The sequence below is a fragment of the Carassius auratus genome, chromosome 11 (assembly GCF_003368295.1).
Source record: "Carassius auratus strain Wakin chromosome 11, ASM336829v1, whole genome shotgun sequence".
In the NCBI taxonomy this organism is placed as follows: domain Eukaryota; kingdom Metazoa; phylum Chordata; class Actinopteri; order Cypriniformes; family Cyprinidae; genus Carassius; species Carassius auratus.
The window spans coordinates 5,357,462-5,374,686 of NC_039253.1; the positions used below are offsets into that span (position 1 = coordinate 5,357,462).

The 17,225-nt window shown below is 38.4% G+C and overlaps 1 protein-coding gene across 2 annotated transcripts in view; it reads right to left on the reverse strand.

Moving 5' to 3' along the window:
• erc2 (ELKS/RAB6-interacting/CAST family member 2) overlaps positions 1–15,831 on the reverse strand; it is a 57,227-nt gene extending 41,396 nt beyond the window's left edge. The window contains exons 1-2 of one of the 2 annotated variants that reach the window (XM_026275048.1): positions 15,581–15,831; positions 12,029–12,756 (exon numbers count right to left, since the gene is read on the reverse strand). In XM_026275048.1, coding sequence (XP_026130833.1) covers positions 12,029–12,682 — 654 coding nt within the window. In that variant the 5' untranslated portion in view covers positions 12,683–12,756; positions 15,581–15,831. The remainder of the gene's footprint in view (positions 1–12,028; positions 12,757–15,580) is intronic. The other variant, XM_026275049.1, reaches the window with a different exon arrangement.
• Positions 15,832–17,225: the final 1,394 nt, after the last annotated feature.

Sequence of the window (17,225 nt, forward strand, 5' to 3'; positions counted from 1 at the left end):
AATGACACAATTTTCATTTTTGGTTTGAACTAACCCTTTAAAAATGGTATTATTCATAAATAACTAAAAATGAAATAAAACTCAACTAAAATTAAAATGAAAACTGATCAAAAACTGATTCATAATATGAGTAAAAACTATAATCACTCTGTGGTACCGTAAATGCGGTTCTGAGATGCTAGATGACAACAGAACAGTGGTGACTGAAAGTGAGCAAGGTTTATTAATTTTAAGCATTAAATTCATGATCTAAATCTAGTCTTTCCATTAGCTTTCTCAGTCATGCTGAAACATGCTGTGTGGATCATTATTCTCTCCGACACCATCGTGTTTAAACACAGGCCATCAAATCTTGTTACTGTACAAATCAAAACAAGTCAGCCTCCACTAATCCTTTTCGTATTGGCTTTCTTTCAGGCACCCGTGGAGCCGAGAAATTGAGAAAGCAGAAAAAGAAGGCAGAGAAACAGAGGAGGAGACAGAGAGAGAGAGAGAAAGACCTCAAAAATAACCAACCACACTTGAGCCCATAAGACATTCTCACTCATCCGTTCATCTCACCTCGGAGTCCTGAGCTACAAAAGAGCCATTAGCACCAAGCACAAGCCACCCAACGGATGAACCCAATCATTCATCAAAGCCCAGATATTAACAGCACGGAAACCATCAATCTAAGATGAGAGGACCGTTTTAGGAGAACTAGACTAAGATCAATAGGTTGCTAGTCTATTTACATCAATACCTTTCTCGACCCACTGACCAAAAGGATTTACCAGACTTAATGGAAAGTCAAGAGCAACATTATTACGACCCGTTTCAGATTATTTTTGTTGTCTCAAGACCTCACTATGATGCATGTTTAATTCAGCGAGCTGCGTCTACTTGTAACTTTGAAATAAGATTTGTATCAAATTCTGTGTACTGTAAATAATGACTCTATCACTCTGGTGATGTAAAAGTCAACTTGAGCACATTGTATTTATGGGATGCAGCATCCCATGTTCTGTGCTCTAGTTGCATACTGCACATTTGGCAAATGTAGTATGTCAAGAGTATTTCATTCATAAAATCTGCATACTGGGCATGGTATACTATGCACAGTATGCTTCATATGGCATTCTGAGCCTCCAAAGTGATACCCTGTGACGAAGGATCCTTCCCTGATCAGCATCACTGCGGCCCACCCTTCACCTGCCCACCTCCAGAATCACAGCATGAACATGTGGCCACGAGGAGGGGTGTGAAAATGAAGCACTGTTAACAGCATGTGATGCCGCGTGTCTGGTGACCGCTGCTGTATAATCCTGCCTGCCGTGTCTCCTTGTGAAGCCGGCTTCTTCAGTACATGCACAAGTGTCCTTGAGGTCCAGACGTGCTGGGTGGACTAGGCCTAGTGTACACTATAAGACTGAAGGTCAGCCCAAAATATTGAGAAAATTCTTGAAATTGATTAGCACTTATTACAAAAACCAAAAAAAAAAAATACCCTTCCATCTTATTACAATCTTTGCTCTTGCAATTTCAATGGCTGTTGTTCACTCTCTTGCTTGCAGAAATAGGGTAGATGGATATCTAACAAGTTTAATATTTATATATTTATTGTAGTGTCCAGAATACTAAAAGCATAACAAAGAAGGCAATAAAGGAGCATTTGCAGAATATATACAAAATTAATGTTAAATATATATGATGATAAAACAGTGTTGGTTAAGGAAATATATTTTTAAATTGACAATATGATTTGTTTAAACCTTAAAATGCCCAAATATATTACCGTATGTACTTCGAGGGGCAAAAATGTTAATACATTTCAAAATTATGCTAACTGTATGATGAAAAGAGGAAATCTATTTTTCAAATTAAAAATATATTTTGTTTAAACTTTCAAATTCTGAAAGATATGATTAAAAAAGGTTGATTAAGCCAATATATATTTTAAGTATATTTTGTTTAAACATTTAAATGCTAAAATATATAACAATGTGCACTTTGAGGGACAGAAAATAATTTTGTAAAGTAAATTTACAATTTAATATATATGATGCTGGTTAAGGAAATTATAATATATAAAAATTATATAATATAAATATATTAAAAAATCTATACTAATATACAAATATAAACAGAAAATACCAATCATGAGATTATATAAATGTATTATTATAAGTAAAATAGTAGACTTATTGTAATGATATCTGTCAGGTAAGAACATTTTATGTTTATGGTTAAGCTGATGCAAACCATTTTATTTGTACCTACATTTTCATATCTCTTCTTGGATATTGCGCATCTTTTGGATCGTTTTTGTTTGCACATTTTGTTCATAAGCCTCTTTGAAAAATAGTCATGAGTCATTTTACATTTACATTTATGCACTTGGCAGATGCTTTTTTTTTTTCAAAGAAACCTACACTGCATTTAAAATACACATTTTATGAACGATTTCCAGCATTTATATTCAAATAAACAGGTAAACAAATACATAATAACATGCATACAATGTCTGATCACGTAATCTTAACTCCAAGGGCTTCATAAGAAACCTCTTGCATGTCTAATCTTGTAACTTTCCACCACAGGGCACTAACTGTGTCACGGTAGCACTGTCACTGGATATGTACCTACAGCTCTGCTAATGTCCTTTCCCATTTTCTGGGCACTGCACGAACACACATACACACGCCTGCACAGGTGTTTGCTGGGAGCTGTGGTGACACCATCCTGATTCAACCTTGAGGACTCAGAAGAAGGGACAGTATCATGCAAAGGAGAAATGACACACACACACACACACACACACATTTTCACAGATTGGCTGAGCATAAGCCTGTCTAACTTGCATATCCAATCTCATTTGTGTATTTCAGTGTCCCTGTTCCAGTATCCCCTGCATTTTAACCATGATTGCATTCTACGCCACACATCTGCTCCTCAATAGTGAGCTTGCAATAATTTTATATTTATGCAAACTAGATGCAAGGTGATATTCTCTTTTAATACAGAGCCATGGAATAATCAGAATATGCTGCTTCTTACATTTATCTTTTAAGAAATACCTGCTAATCTCAAATATGTCTCCTCTGGAGTTTCAGGAAAGATCTCAACACTGTGCTCAGATTTAAAGAAGGATTATTATTCACCTTTTTATGTGTAATATGTAATGTAAGTCGCAGGTGTCCCCAGAATGTGTCTGTGAGGTTTTAGCTCAGAATGCCCCACATATCATTTATTATATCATTTTGAAAATGCCTATTTTGGGTGAAAGCAGAACAGTTGTTGTCATGCATGCATATTTAAATGCAAATGAGATGCTGCTCCCCGCCCCCTTTTCCACAATAGAGTTGTGCCTTTACAGCTCGTTCCTCAGATACTCTGCTAAAAACATCTGTTTGATTTTGATTATCATATCTATCATACAGAAATCATGTTACAAACAATATAAGTTTAAAGAAACACTCCAACTTTTTGGGACTTTAGCTTATTCACAGTATCCCCCAGAGTTAGATAAGTCCATACATACCTTTTTCATTTCTGTGCGTTCTGTAAGTGTTATTTGACGCACCCACCGCTAGCCTAGCTTAGCACAAAGACTGAATGTAAATGGATACTGTTAGCATAGTAATCCCAATAAGTGACAAAATAATGCAAACATTTTCCTATTTACATGTTGTGATCTGTATAGTCACAGCGTGTACAAATAACAAGGCTATATGAGACAGAGACCATTTTTAATTGTATAAATACTGGGAACTATATTTTCACTAGGCGTAGGAGCACAGCTAACGTTACTTGGGCGGAGTGGATACTTGGGCGGAGTGATTAGCGCAGCACACGAGACGCGCTGTTGACGCGCTTTTTTTGTCCGTAAACAAAAAAAGTGAAAGTGCTAGACGTGACTCGTGATCATGGCTGACTTTGAGGAATTGTCAGACTCAGAGGAATTTTACTGTGTATCAAACCAAGATCCAGAACCATATAGTTTTGAGCCAGAATACACAGACGAGGAGTTACAAACTTTGGAAGCTGTAAGACAAGATGTCAAAGGGAGAATCAGAACAAACACAGACTGGTGCTGTAAATTTGGAACAAGCCAACCTATGCCGACAGAAACCGAGTGCCTTTGTTGTAATGAATGGGACCGGGTATTGCCATCAATGTCAAGACTTGATGACAATCAAAATATTTGCGTCACTACCATGGAAGATTTCTCTGCCCTAATACACCCGGCAGTTGTCGTTTTTTTCCCCATTGTGACAAGATCAACTGGAGGAAACGCCCCATGCCGAGTGAACCTAATGGTCAGCTGTCCACCAAGTAAGTGATTTTGTTATAATGATCACGAGCAGTGTGTTCATGGCAACACAATAATAACAATAAAGGGGATACACGGTGTCCCTATTCACGTAATAGTGTCACTACTAAGGTTAGATTACATTAGCATGGCACTGTTACAGTATGGCTAATGTTAGTCATCTCAAAACATAACGGAACACAATGATTCATCAGGTCAGCGTTTTGGGTTGGAATTCTATGAAACATCATAGTATTACCTGGTCTCCCCTGTAGAGCTGTAATCGGGCCATAAAAGTTAGGCCCGACAGGACCCGAGCCCGACAGGTTTCGGCCCGAGCCCGACAAGTACATTTTGATTGACAGCTTTTTTAAAACCCGAACCCGTTTACAGCCCGACATTCAAATGTGCGCACGCACACAGCTCTTTCGCCTTTTGTCAACAATGAGTAATTTATTCATGTTTTAACATAATTTACTCATACCTAACATAGACTAGACCACTTGGAAGTTGGAATAAAGAAATAAAATAAGTCCTCTGTGACATCGTAACATCTCAGCATTCTAGACATAGACTCATTTAACCTATAAATAGACCAACGCACCAATAAAAACGAGTTATTTAAAAAAAAATTAAGATACATTTTAAATTAAGATGGGTATTTGGCAATAACGAAATTAAGATAAAGGCTCCGCCGGATTTGCTTTATTTAATAAAAGAATAATGCCAACATTAGCGTAAATGCTCTGTCAACATTATGCATTTAAGACTCAATGAATATTTAGTTATCATTTGAAAAACCTTTACTCACAGAGATTAGGCTTGGTCTACATGTTTTTGTGGAGGAAAATGATTGAAACCACTGTAGATGTCTTCAGCGCGCTCCTGCGCTCACGGATAGTGCGTCATTATTCTCATTATAAACACGGTCAAAACTTCTCCACACCTCAGAGTTTGCTTTAGTTGCTGGTGCAACCAAAACGTAATCACCAGAGGCAAGCCTCCGTTACACCTGCTCAGCATTCATTTTCGCATCTTTCTCGCGCTAATCGAAACACATCACATGACCGCTCGTTTACCTCGCAAACCGGAGCGCGAGCCCGAGCCCGGCCCGAGCCCGCGTAAGATGATAGAAATTAAGCCTGAACCCGACCGGACCCGTCGGGTCCCGACGGGTCCCATCGGGTTCGGGCAAAGATCTTCAGCTCTACTCCCCTGTTTATTGTCGCAGCTCTTTGCAATACAGCAAACACCCATAATTGTACACTATAAATTTACTATCTAGTAATTGCTGACTCTATTACTCCAACTCTGAGCGAACTCTGCTCCTCACCAAGGCGCGTTTCGTGTGCTGCGCTAATCACTCTGCCCAAGTATCCACTCCGCCCAAGTAACGTTAGCTGTGCTCCTACGCCTAGTGAGAATATAGTTCCAAGTATTTATATGATTAAAAATGGTCTCTGTCTCATATAGCCTTGTTATTTGTACACGCTGTGACTATACAGATCACAACATGTAAATAGGAAAATGTTTGCATTATTTTGTCACTCATTGGGATTACTATGCTAACAGTATCCATTTACATCCAGTCTTTGTGCTAAGCTACTGTAGGCTAGCGGTGGGTGCGTCAAATAACACTTACAGAACGCACAGAAATGAAAAAGGTATGTATGGACTTATCTAACTCTGGGGGATACTGTGTATAAGCTAAAGTCCCAAAAAGTCGGAGTGTTCCTTTAAACTTCAAATTTTCTGGTCTGATCTGGTTTTCTGAGCTCACACATCCGAAGCACGTGCACATAAATCTGTGTGTCAAAAGCTTAATATACAGATATAAATAATATAAATAAATCAATAAATCACAGCTCTCTTGTCTCCTCTGAACCTGGGACTCTAAATGAGCCTTGTTCAGACTGTCAGCCCAAATCTGATTTTTGTGCAAATCTGAAATCTTATCATATTTAGATAGTCTGAAGGGCAACAAACTACATGAATCCGTTTGGATCTACTTTCATATGTGGTTTAAAATCCAATTCAAATCGCATTTTTGTAGAAAATATAATACATTTCTTTGCAGAAAAAAGCTTGTGTTGTTGCGAACTTTAAGTCAAGCGGAAAAAGACAATCAGTCTATCAGACAATCAGTCAGTTACTGTCCACCGGATATGCACAAAATCGGGTTTGGGCTGACAGTCTGAATGAGTCTATAGTGTTCTGTGCTCGTCAGTGCAGTCAAACACAGAAAAGTTAGCATGCTTTGCTTGTACTTTCACCATGCCATTATAGAACTGGTACATCGTTGTTGCTTGTGAAACACAATGGCAGCACCAAGGGTGGAAACGTGCAGATTAATAGGCAGTAATATTATAATAAGATATCCTTTCTACATTATTTTTCACAAGCTTGCCGAGGAAGTCTCCTTTTTTTATATTTCCTGGGTTGGTAGATTCAATTACAGCACTTAAACATGGGAAAAGTTGGATTTTCATGATATGTCACATTTAATAGTAGAGATAAATCTTAAATCTTAAAAATTAAGGTTTCAAAAGAGAGTTTTCGCAATGATACCAAAGAAGAACCATTTTTGGTTCCTCAAGGAGCCTTTCAGCGAACAGTTAAAAAAAGAACCAGTTAATGTAAAGGACATTTTTAACAATCTAACTACTTCTATTACAAAGAACCTTTTGGGTGATGAAAAAGTTCTATGGATGTTTTTTTATGGATCCATCAATGGCAAGAAGGAACCTCTATGTTGAAGAATACAGTACATGAGAAGTAAATCTCCTGAGCAATGAGTGTGACTTTATCCCTTTCTTCCAGGCTGTATTTGCTTCAGGTCATTCAGGTTATTTAGATGTCATTTTGTTCACTGCATATTTTTCTTAAATAATGTATTTGCCCAGGGCTTTTATTAAGCCACTACAACGTTAAATTGGCCTTGTGTAGAAACTGACATGTTGATAATCAACTTCCTCACAAGCTTCAGTTTCTAGTGACCTATCTTCAGCAACACTTCTCCATATTTTGCATCATCCCCTCTTTCTTCAATTTCATTATGAAACCCATTTTCACCCCAGGACTGCTAGTTTATGCATTCTGTAGTCTTCATCTTCACTGGTGCCTTTCAGACATACAACATGAATACACAAACTGGAGGGTTTTTATCTAGAAAATGTGATAATAATTGAAATGATTCACTAGTTCTTTGCAAGGAAATTATGCTTTTTAGTCAAATAAAATTCTGCAGAGTAGAAACTGAATATTTCAGCAAATGGCATATTCCAGATATTTATTTTAGTTAAATTAGTCTTAGTTTACTTCTCTTTTCTAACAAAACAGATGTGCAATATGCAATGACACATTACAAGATTTGGGGCACTGTTCTCTGTTCTGAACTGTTTTCACATCCAAATCTCAAAAGGAATTATGCAAAACAGGCAACTGCACAAACATGGTCAAAACAGTGCATAATGATGTTTGCACAATCTAGCCACCTGAACGTCTCTTGAAAATGCATAAAGTGCATTTGGTTTCACTGTGCATCAGGAAATAGGTCTCTTCACTGTAATTTGATCAATAACTGCTGCCAAAATCACTAGAAAATGTTCACAAATATCTCTTTTAATTAAACCACACCAATAACTGCGGTAGGCAAATGTACTTTTGTGAACAACACAATAAGCCTAATTTGCATGGAAAGGAGGACTGTTGTGTTTAAATGAATGGCAATGATTTAATTTAAATACGAATTGAAACCTGGTTTAACTCAACTGAGAGTAGTTTAGTGAGATGAATGCGAAACACAACACAACTGAGCACTTAGCAATACAATATAAGTAAATTTCAATGTGAAATATAGATGCATCTCAATAAATTAGAATGTTTTGGGAAAGTTAATTTATTTCAGTAATTCAACTCAAATTGTGAAACTCATGTATTAAATAAATTCATTGCACACAGACTGAAGTAGTCTTTAGCTCTTTTAATTGTGATGAGTTTGGCTCACATTTAACAAAAACCCACCAATTCACAACAAATTCTCAACAAATAAGAATACTTAATAAGACCAATAAAAAAAATGTTTTTAGTGAATTGTTGGCCTTCTGGAAAGTATGTTCATTTACTGTACATGTACTCAATACTTGGTAGTGACTCCTTTTGCTTTAATTACTGCCTAAATTCGGCGTGGCATGGAGGTGATCAGTTTGTGGCACTGCTGAGGTGGTCTGGAAGTCCAGGTTTCTTTGACAGTGGCCTTCAGCTAATCTGGATTTTTTTGGTCTCATTACTAATTTTCCTCTTAACAATAGCCCATAGATTCTCTCTGGGGTTCAGGTCTGGTGAGTTTGCTGGCCAGTCAAGCACATCAGCACCATGGTCATTTAACCAACTTTTGGTGCTTTTGGCAGTGTGGGCAGAAGCCAAATCCAGCTGGAAAATGAAATATGCATCTTCAAAAAGCTGGTCAGTAGAGAAGGAAGCATGAAGTGCTCCAAAATTTTTTGGTAAACTGGTGCAGTGACTTTGGTTTTCAAAAAACACAATTGACCAGCACCAGCAGATGACACTGCACCCCAAATCATTACAGACTGTGGAAACAGTGGGCTTCAAGCAACTTGGGCTATGAGCTTCTCCACCCTTCTTCCAGACACCAGGACCTTGGTTTCCAAATGAAATACAAAACTTGCTCTCATCTGGAAAGAGAAGTTTGCACCACTGGGTAACAGTCCAGTTCTTCTTCTCCTTAGCCCAGGTTAAGATGCCTCTGATGTTCTCTGTGGTTCAGTAGTGGCTTAACAAGAGGAATACGACAACTGTAGCCAAATTCCTTGACATGTTTGTATGCCTTGACCACAGCCTCAGTCCATTTCTTGTGAAGTTTACTCAAATTCATGAATCCAGTTTGCTTGACAATCTTCTTAAGGCTGCGGTTCTCTCGGTTGGTTGTTCATCTTTTTCTTCCACATTTTTTTCTTCGACTCAACTTTCTGTTTGCATGCTTGGATACAGCACTCTGTGAACAGTCAGCTTCTTTGGCAATGAACATTTGTGGCTTACCCTCCTTGTGAAGGGTGTCAATGATTGTCTTCTGGACAACTGTCAGATCAGCAGTCTTTCCCATGATTGTGTAGCCTAGTGAACCAAACTGAGAGAGCATTTTTGAATTTTAAGGAAACATTTGCTGAGATAGTGAACTTTTTGTTAAATGTGAGTCAAAATCATCACAATTAAAAGAATCAAAGACTTAAACTTCTCTAGACTTCAGTCTACTTCCATTGAATTTATTTAATACATGACTTTCACAATTTGAGTTGAATCACTGAAATAAATGAACTTTTCCACAACATTCAAATTTATTGAGATGCACCTTTACAATTCAGTCAAATGCAAGACTCTGTATATGGTATTTACGATATACAAGATCCATATGGTGAAAATACCATATGGTGCCTTAGGGAATGAGTGGATAGAGTAACAGAGAACAAGATGGATGGAGAGGACATAGGATGAGGAAGAGAGAGGAAGAAGCACAGAGTGAGGATGTGTGACAGGACAGGAGCCAAAAAGAGAGCTGGATGAAAGAGACAGAGAAAAAGAGATGACAAGGAATCAGATGAAAGAAAACAAAGTCTCTCAGACAAGCATTTGTCCTTGACATTTCTTCATCTACAGGTCGCGTGCAGCGTGCTGACGGAGTGTGATTAACTAGGCCACTGCCCTACTCTCAAAAGCTCAGATAGACCGGACGAGGTGAGACTGTGAGAAAACAAATATCTCCGGTCCACAACTGTTGAATGCATGAGAGTGGTCTTGAACCATCACACATTTTTGTAAGTATTTAATCAATAAAGTATGAGTTTATAAGTTTATTTCTTTAAATAAACAGGTTTATGCTTCTCTATTATTTTTATATCAAGTATGCTATTCACAATGTTTGGAACCGAATTATTTCCTTCATTAAAGGCAGGCAAGTACAAAGACTTTGTCTTTTTGTTTCATTTCAAATACTTTTTGACTTCAAATTAAAATTTGTTAATTAACCTTGTGGCTGGTTAACTTGGTTCATGCTTGTAACATTTGTAATGAAGACTGTTTTAAAATCTCTTTGGGAATAATACATGGAAAGTATATCTACAGAACCAAGACTGCTGAAAACGTGGGCAGGCACTGTTGCACTCTATAGCAACTTGACAGATTAAATATAGAATTCATGTCATGTGCGGTCACACGTATGCAAATATATGCCATTCTACAATGTCTTTGAATGAGTTGTATTTTCAGCCAGAACTGTCTAAAATTTTGTGTTTCAGTATCTGTGCCTTTGGTGTGTTCATTGACAGAGAGCCACATCCGATTAAATGATGAAATATTAATGATTATAAGAGCCTCTTTCCAGAAGTGCCACATAAAAGACAGACAACCCAAAGAAGAAATCAGCTGTGAAGAGACTTAAAGAGCATGAGAGTGGGTGGAAAAAAAGAGTGAGAGTGTGATTACACAGTTGAGTGAGACACAGAACAGAGGAGAAGAAAGGAACACAGCCCACAGATGACACCAAAACCGGAGACAGGAAGAGCAACCTTGGCAACACAAGAATGCAAAGACAGAGCATATAAGGCATATTATAAGGCATATCCCTCAAGCAGGCAACTTTTACTGATCGCCAGCTAATAAACAAGTCTTGAAGAGAAAGTTAACCCAAAATGAACATTCTGTCATCATTTATTCACCATCTTGTCGTTTCAAACCTGTTTGGTTTTCTGTGTGACATGAATAAAAAAAAGAGTAATTTAGACCAATTTAGACTTAATTTTCGTATGAGTTGGTCATGAGATAGCATCAAAAATTCTGTCATAAATTACCCACCCTCATGTTGTTCCAAACCTGTAAGACCTTCATTACACAAATTAAGTTATTTTGGATGAAATCTGAGAGCTTTCTAACCCTCCATAGACAGCAACGCAACTGACAAGTTCAAGACCCAGAAAGGTAGTAAGACATCATTAAAACAGTCCAGTGGTTCAACCGTAAATTTACGAAGCTACAAGAATACTTTTTGTGTGCAAAGAAAACAAAAATGCATGTGCATTTTTATTTTGATGAACGAAGGTCTTATGGGTTTGGAACGACATGAGGGTGAGCAATTAATGACAGAATTTTAATTTTTGGGTGAACTTTTTTTTTTTTTAATCTATGTACTAACATACGCTACTGTTCAAAAGTTTGGGGTCAGCGCAGTATTTTATGTTATACAAATAAGTCTTTCAAGCTCACCAATACTTGAACAAAAATACAGAAAATTGTAATTTAAAATAACTGTTTTCTATTTTAACACATTTTAAAATGTAATTTATTTCTGTGATAAAAAAAAAATAAGCAGAAAATGCTATAATATGCTGATTTGGTGCTAAAAAAAACATTTATTTTTATAATCAATTATGAAAATAGCTGCTTAATATTTTTCTGGAAACAGTGATACAGTTTCCTTAGGATTCTTTTGAACAGTTGCGTGCATCAAAAGCCATGAATAGACAATAAATGATCTATAAATGCCATAATGTATTATTTATACAGCTTAGCAAAATTCACTCCTAATGAAAATAAAGGTTCCACACACGGTCTTACAGAACGATCTGATATTATTAGAGAACATTTTTAAACCTCTAAAGAACCCTTATTTTAACTCAAGCATAACTCCTTATCATTCTGCATGTAAGGTAAGGTAACCATCCTAACCTGATTTTCCTCGTGGGTCACTCGCATCTGTTCTTTAAGGATTGATGTGCGAGCTGCCTCCTCTTTCCTCATCACGCGTTCTTTCTTCAGCTCGGGGCTCCAGAAGCTCTTGATGCTATTGGTGGAAGAGCCCAGCTTGCTGTCCTTCAGGTCCAGCTCCCTCCGTAGTAGCTCATTTTCCCTATGCATGTCCCGCAGCTGTGCTTGGAGCTCCAAAAGTTCACCTCCACTGCCCCTAACCGCCTGTCGCAGCAGGGCCGACGGCGTCCCCTGGTGGTGGAGCATAGACAGTGAGCCCAGATCTCCATAAGACAGCAGGTCGGTGTGTGGGAGTCCCGCCGTTGCGATATTAGGGGTGCTGCCCATGGCCGTAACCCGACCGCCGTACATCGCTCGACTCGTGGCCCGACCGAACGTCAGGGTGCCTTTAGGGTAAGTAGCCGTGGATCCGACGCCTTCATGGTCGCTCAAGTACATTGGGCCAGATGTTGCGTAGGCAGCGTTGAGGGACTGGATGTTCTCCATGGATAAGGTCTTGCAGCCTGAACTGCCACTGTTGGCTCGACGGTGGCCCAACCGAGGAGAGCGAGGCAGCCGAGGGGAGCGAGCAGGGCTGCCCTCGATGTGGCCAACGGCACGCGCACTGCCATACATCTCCCGAGGTTCTGTAACACTGAGAGTCTGTAAGAAAAGCCCCTTCACAGATCGACAAGGGTGTTTACAGCATCCTAGAGAAGAAAAGAGAAGTCACACACTTCAAAATGCAGTCAAACACTTCAAAATGGCTGCAACAAAGCGGCTTAGAGTACTGTCTGGAACAATTCTTCTTTTTCATTTACAACAGCCTAGAGCTAATCACAATGCAAAGACGTATTAAGTTCCGTTGTGAAACAAAATGAGACATTGTATTCTTTTTCACTTTAGAGACAACGTAACTTCCTTCAAATTTCTGACTGAGGTGGGTTCAAGATAACACTGGTGTCTATTCTTCAGAAAGATGAGTCAAAATGAAAAGTGCCCTGCAGTTTTTCTTAGAGGTGGGGACCACTTGCTGCTCGCAGGGATGATGCTGATACTGTGGAGAGGGTTGCTATGGCAACAGTGACTGAGATGATGGAGGAGAGCACACCTGTTTTCACTCGTATGAAAAGTGAGGATGTGTGGGCATTCATTGGCATGTGAGGGAGCAAGAGAGAGTGAGAAATGTACATTTATGCTGACATTAAATGAAGCTGGTCTTGCAGATGGCCTGCTCATCTGTGCACTTCCGTGCCAGAGAAAGGACACATTCGGCCTTCATCTTTCCGGATGGAGACCATATGTAGTATGCCATACTGGACAAACAGGGAAAAAAAGGGAAAGGGCTGCACCCGAATGCCAAGATTTTTCCCTTTTTTTTTTTCTTGCTTGCAAGTGCAAAATCCTTTTCTGGATGGTTGCTTACTGTTACGAGTAAGAACTCTCCTGTTAAATATACAGTAAAAACGGCAGCCAGAGATTCATGGTAAAAAAAAAAATATATATAGTGGCAATGTTTCAGCTATCATGGGATTGTTAATCACCAAGCTTTTACCTTAAAATGTTCTTATAACCACCATCATAATACCGGTGGTAAAATAGAAAGCCACATATTGAATCAGAGTTCTTAGCAAGGGGCTAGTCAATAACACATGACCGGTATTTGTATATAGATGGTTTGAAGGGTCATACAAAGACAAAACACCATCAGGGTAACACGTAACACTAAAATAATGCAATAAACTAAATAACACAAAATGTCACAAAACATCACAATGTGCAATATTAATAACAAAATGGAGAAAATGGTTTTTAACTTGGAAAAAAAAACATATAACTGACAGTGTTTTATTGTAAAACACTAATCTGAGGCAACCGTTTATGGTAAGATACTTTAGAATCAATTCCTAAACAAGTTTCTACAGTAGCATTTTTTTTTTCCTCGTTGATGTAGGCTAAGCCAATTCCAGTGAAATTGCCAATTCCAGTGGTATCCCTCACATCTGAGGCACAAACGCCAGAGGGTGAGTTATGCCCAGTCTGTTCAAACCTTGGCGTGAGCGTATCATGTTTGCCTCAGGAAACACTAATTAAACTACACTTTCTGAGGCTTCATTTCCTGTTCCAACATCAAGGTCATGGGTTTGCTTTCCAGGGAACACATGATAAGATGTATACTTTGAATGAACTGTAAGTCATTTAGGATGAAAGTATCTGCTAACAGCATAAATTAAACAAGCAATGCTGCTTTTGGTCTCAACTGAAGTACCTAACAGAGACTAAGCTGATTAATGTCAGCAGAGAAACTTCTGAATGAGAAATTAATGACGGAAAGAGCTTTTTTTGGCCAGTAATATATAGGAGCAAGCTGCTTTCCAGCATAAATGGCTTAATCAAGGTGGCAGGGTGCATATCACGAGCCACTGACTCTCTCTCTGCCACCCACTCTGACGCTGAAAACAGTGTGTGCATAGAGCCACAAAGGGCAAATTACCCAGACTTCAATAACACGACATGTTAAAAGAGAAACTGGCCAAGCAATACATCTGTTGCATGGAATGCGAGTTAAACAAGCATGGTTTAAACCCAGATCTGTGCATATCTATAAAAATGTTTATATAAAGGAATTCCCATGACATTTACAGACCAATTTTCAAATTGACCAAAATTCCCTAGTATAAAACAAGGTGATGTTTCTCATTTCAAGTATGGCTTAATAAAATATCAAATACAATTATTTTGAAGCAATGGTGACAATTCACATTATACAAATCCATTGCTTCCAGATGTCTGCTGGTCACATTGTGATAAAATATCACATAATGTCCCTTTGTATTCAAGGGGTTGCCAGAAACACTTTTTAAACACCAATAAATTATTTGAACGTCTGAAGATCAGACAGAAGCCGCATGTTAATTAAGCCCTCCCTCATCCTTCAGCCACTGGCTGTGTGGATAACATCTGTTTTCTGATTGGCTTTGACCAATGTCAATCATCCCCCAAAAATCACTCCTAGAGGCTGACAGGTCATACATGCCTATGTTTTTCCTAATTGAGAAGAAATCTTTGAATAAATAATAAAAAATAAAACACCAAATGCAATATACATGAAAAAGTAGTGCACCTTAACTGAGATAAGAAAAGATAGGCGTTTTTAATACTATTATTAAGCTTAAGAATTGTAATTTCTAACATTAACATCGAATTATTCTCATTTAGACCGCACACAGAAACGTTCATGCAGAAAATATCAACCGTTTATAAAGATAATTTAACACTAATATGAACGCGTGCTCATATATTGAACCAGAACCAGAGTATGAATTGATCCTAAACCAAATGCTACTGAAACACCATCGAGCGACGCTTCATCTCGTTCATACTACAGCGGATTTAAGCTTATTTTCCATCATTCAAAAATAATATAATTAGCTCAAACCGATGATTCCGATAAATAAATTTCACTCCTTTAATATAAATCCCAACTAACTGGGGTGAATGGATGCCAGGGTGTCTTAGATCACGTTCCGTTACCTTTTCAGCGTCGTCGCCGCTCCATCACTGTGCGGGTCCCCCAGCATCAGCATCAGCGTCCCACGTCCAGCATCCACGCCAGCCTCAGCATTCCGCTCTCTTATTGGACACTCGTACACAAACTCCGCCCCCGAGCGCATAAATGAGCTTCAGATTTAAAGGGCCAGGACAAATAGTGACAAGAGACGAGCCGTCAACCCCACGAGGCGTTGTCATGCATGTATGTAGCTTATATTGTATTGCACGGTAAGATCAATTCTTAAGCTCAATTTGAGATCAGTGTCGCCTATAAAGAGTGAACTAACACAAGGGTTAAAACAAGGTTAAGTTGTGACCCCCCCCCCACACACACACACACACAAACAGCAATTTTTACACAACTTTTTCATATTACCATACAAAACAATGCCTGCAAACACACACATACACACACACACACGCACACACACACACACACAGTGTATATATATATATATATATATATATATATACATTTACTCAGTTAGTCTAGTACAGAACACGTAACCAGGTTGTTGTTGTTGTTTTCAAGAATATGATAGACAAGAAAAGAAAAGGGTTAAAACAAGGTGTATATATATATATATATATATATATATATATATATATATATATATATATATATATATATATATATATATATATATATACACACACACACACACACACACACACAAACACACACACACACACACACACACAAACAGCATTAGTTTTGTAACCTTCTATGGTGTCCCCTATAATATTTTTTCTTCTACTTTTTATATTTGGCATTTTTAACCCATTAAAAGGTTAGAAGCCTCCTTGACAATAACTGCTGTTCTCATTATGAACTGTGTGTGTGAAGGTCACATCTAAGAAGTTTGCATTAAGTTGACGGATGAGCTGCTCACCGTCTGTGGTCATGCCAATCATATGCGGCCAAGTGTGGTCATGTGACCCCTGCAGTAATTGGCTTTGATGCCTCCGGTGATTTCTGATTGGCTGACTGTCACAGACTTCCCCTCCAGCGCTCGCTCAGACGTGATGCTTATTGCTCAAGGGTGGAGACTGTCAGAGCTCTCTCGATACAATGAACTGGACGTTGACTATTAAAAAAGAAGAGAACCGATGTTTTACAAGAGGACCGTGAGCACGATTTAGGAGAGCAAGATCATTGTGACCAGTGACCATCCTGGAAATAGAATTACAAGACATTTAAATCCATATAGTGTTCGTAATGGTAGAGAAAAATATATGCTGTATAAAGGATAAATTAAAAAGTCTTTGTGACAGTCTGTTTACAGTCACTTTCAGCAGCTTTAACTCTGTTTCTTCTAAAAGTTCATGTTAATTTCAATGTATCTTGCGAAGTTTACAGCAAATGACTTGATTAGCCTGTGCATGACTCAACCTTACCAAGCAGCTCCGTTAGTCCCTCGGTGATGTGAGTAATGTCTCTTCACACACAAGCTTTCCTGCTGCGGAGGGATTTAGAGAATGTTGACGGTAAGCGTGTGTGACAGTGGGTGGACAAGAAAACACGTAGCCTACACACTTACACAAACACACACCATAATGTCCATTAACAGAAGGCAAGGCGAGGCTTGAGCTCTTATAACACTCTTCACTCTCGTTTTAGTTGATC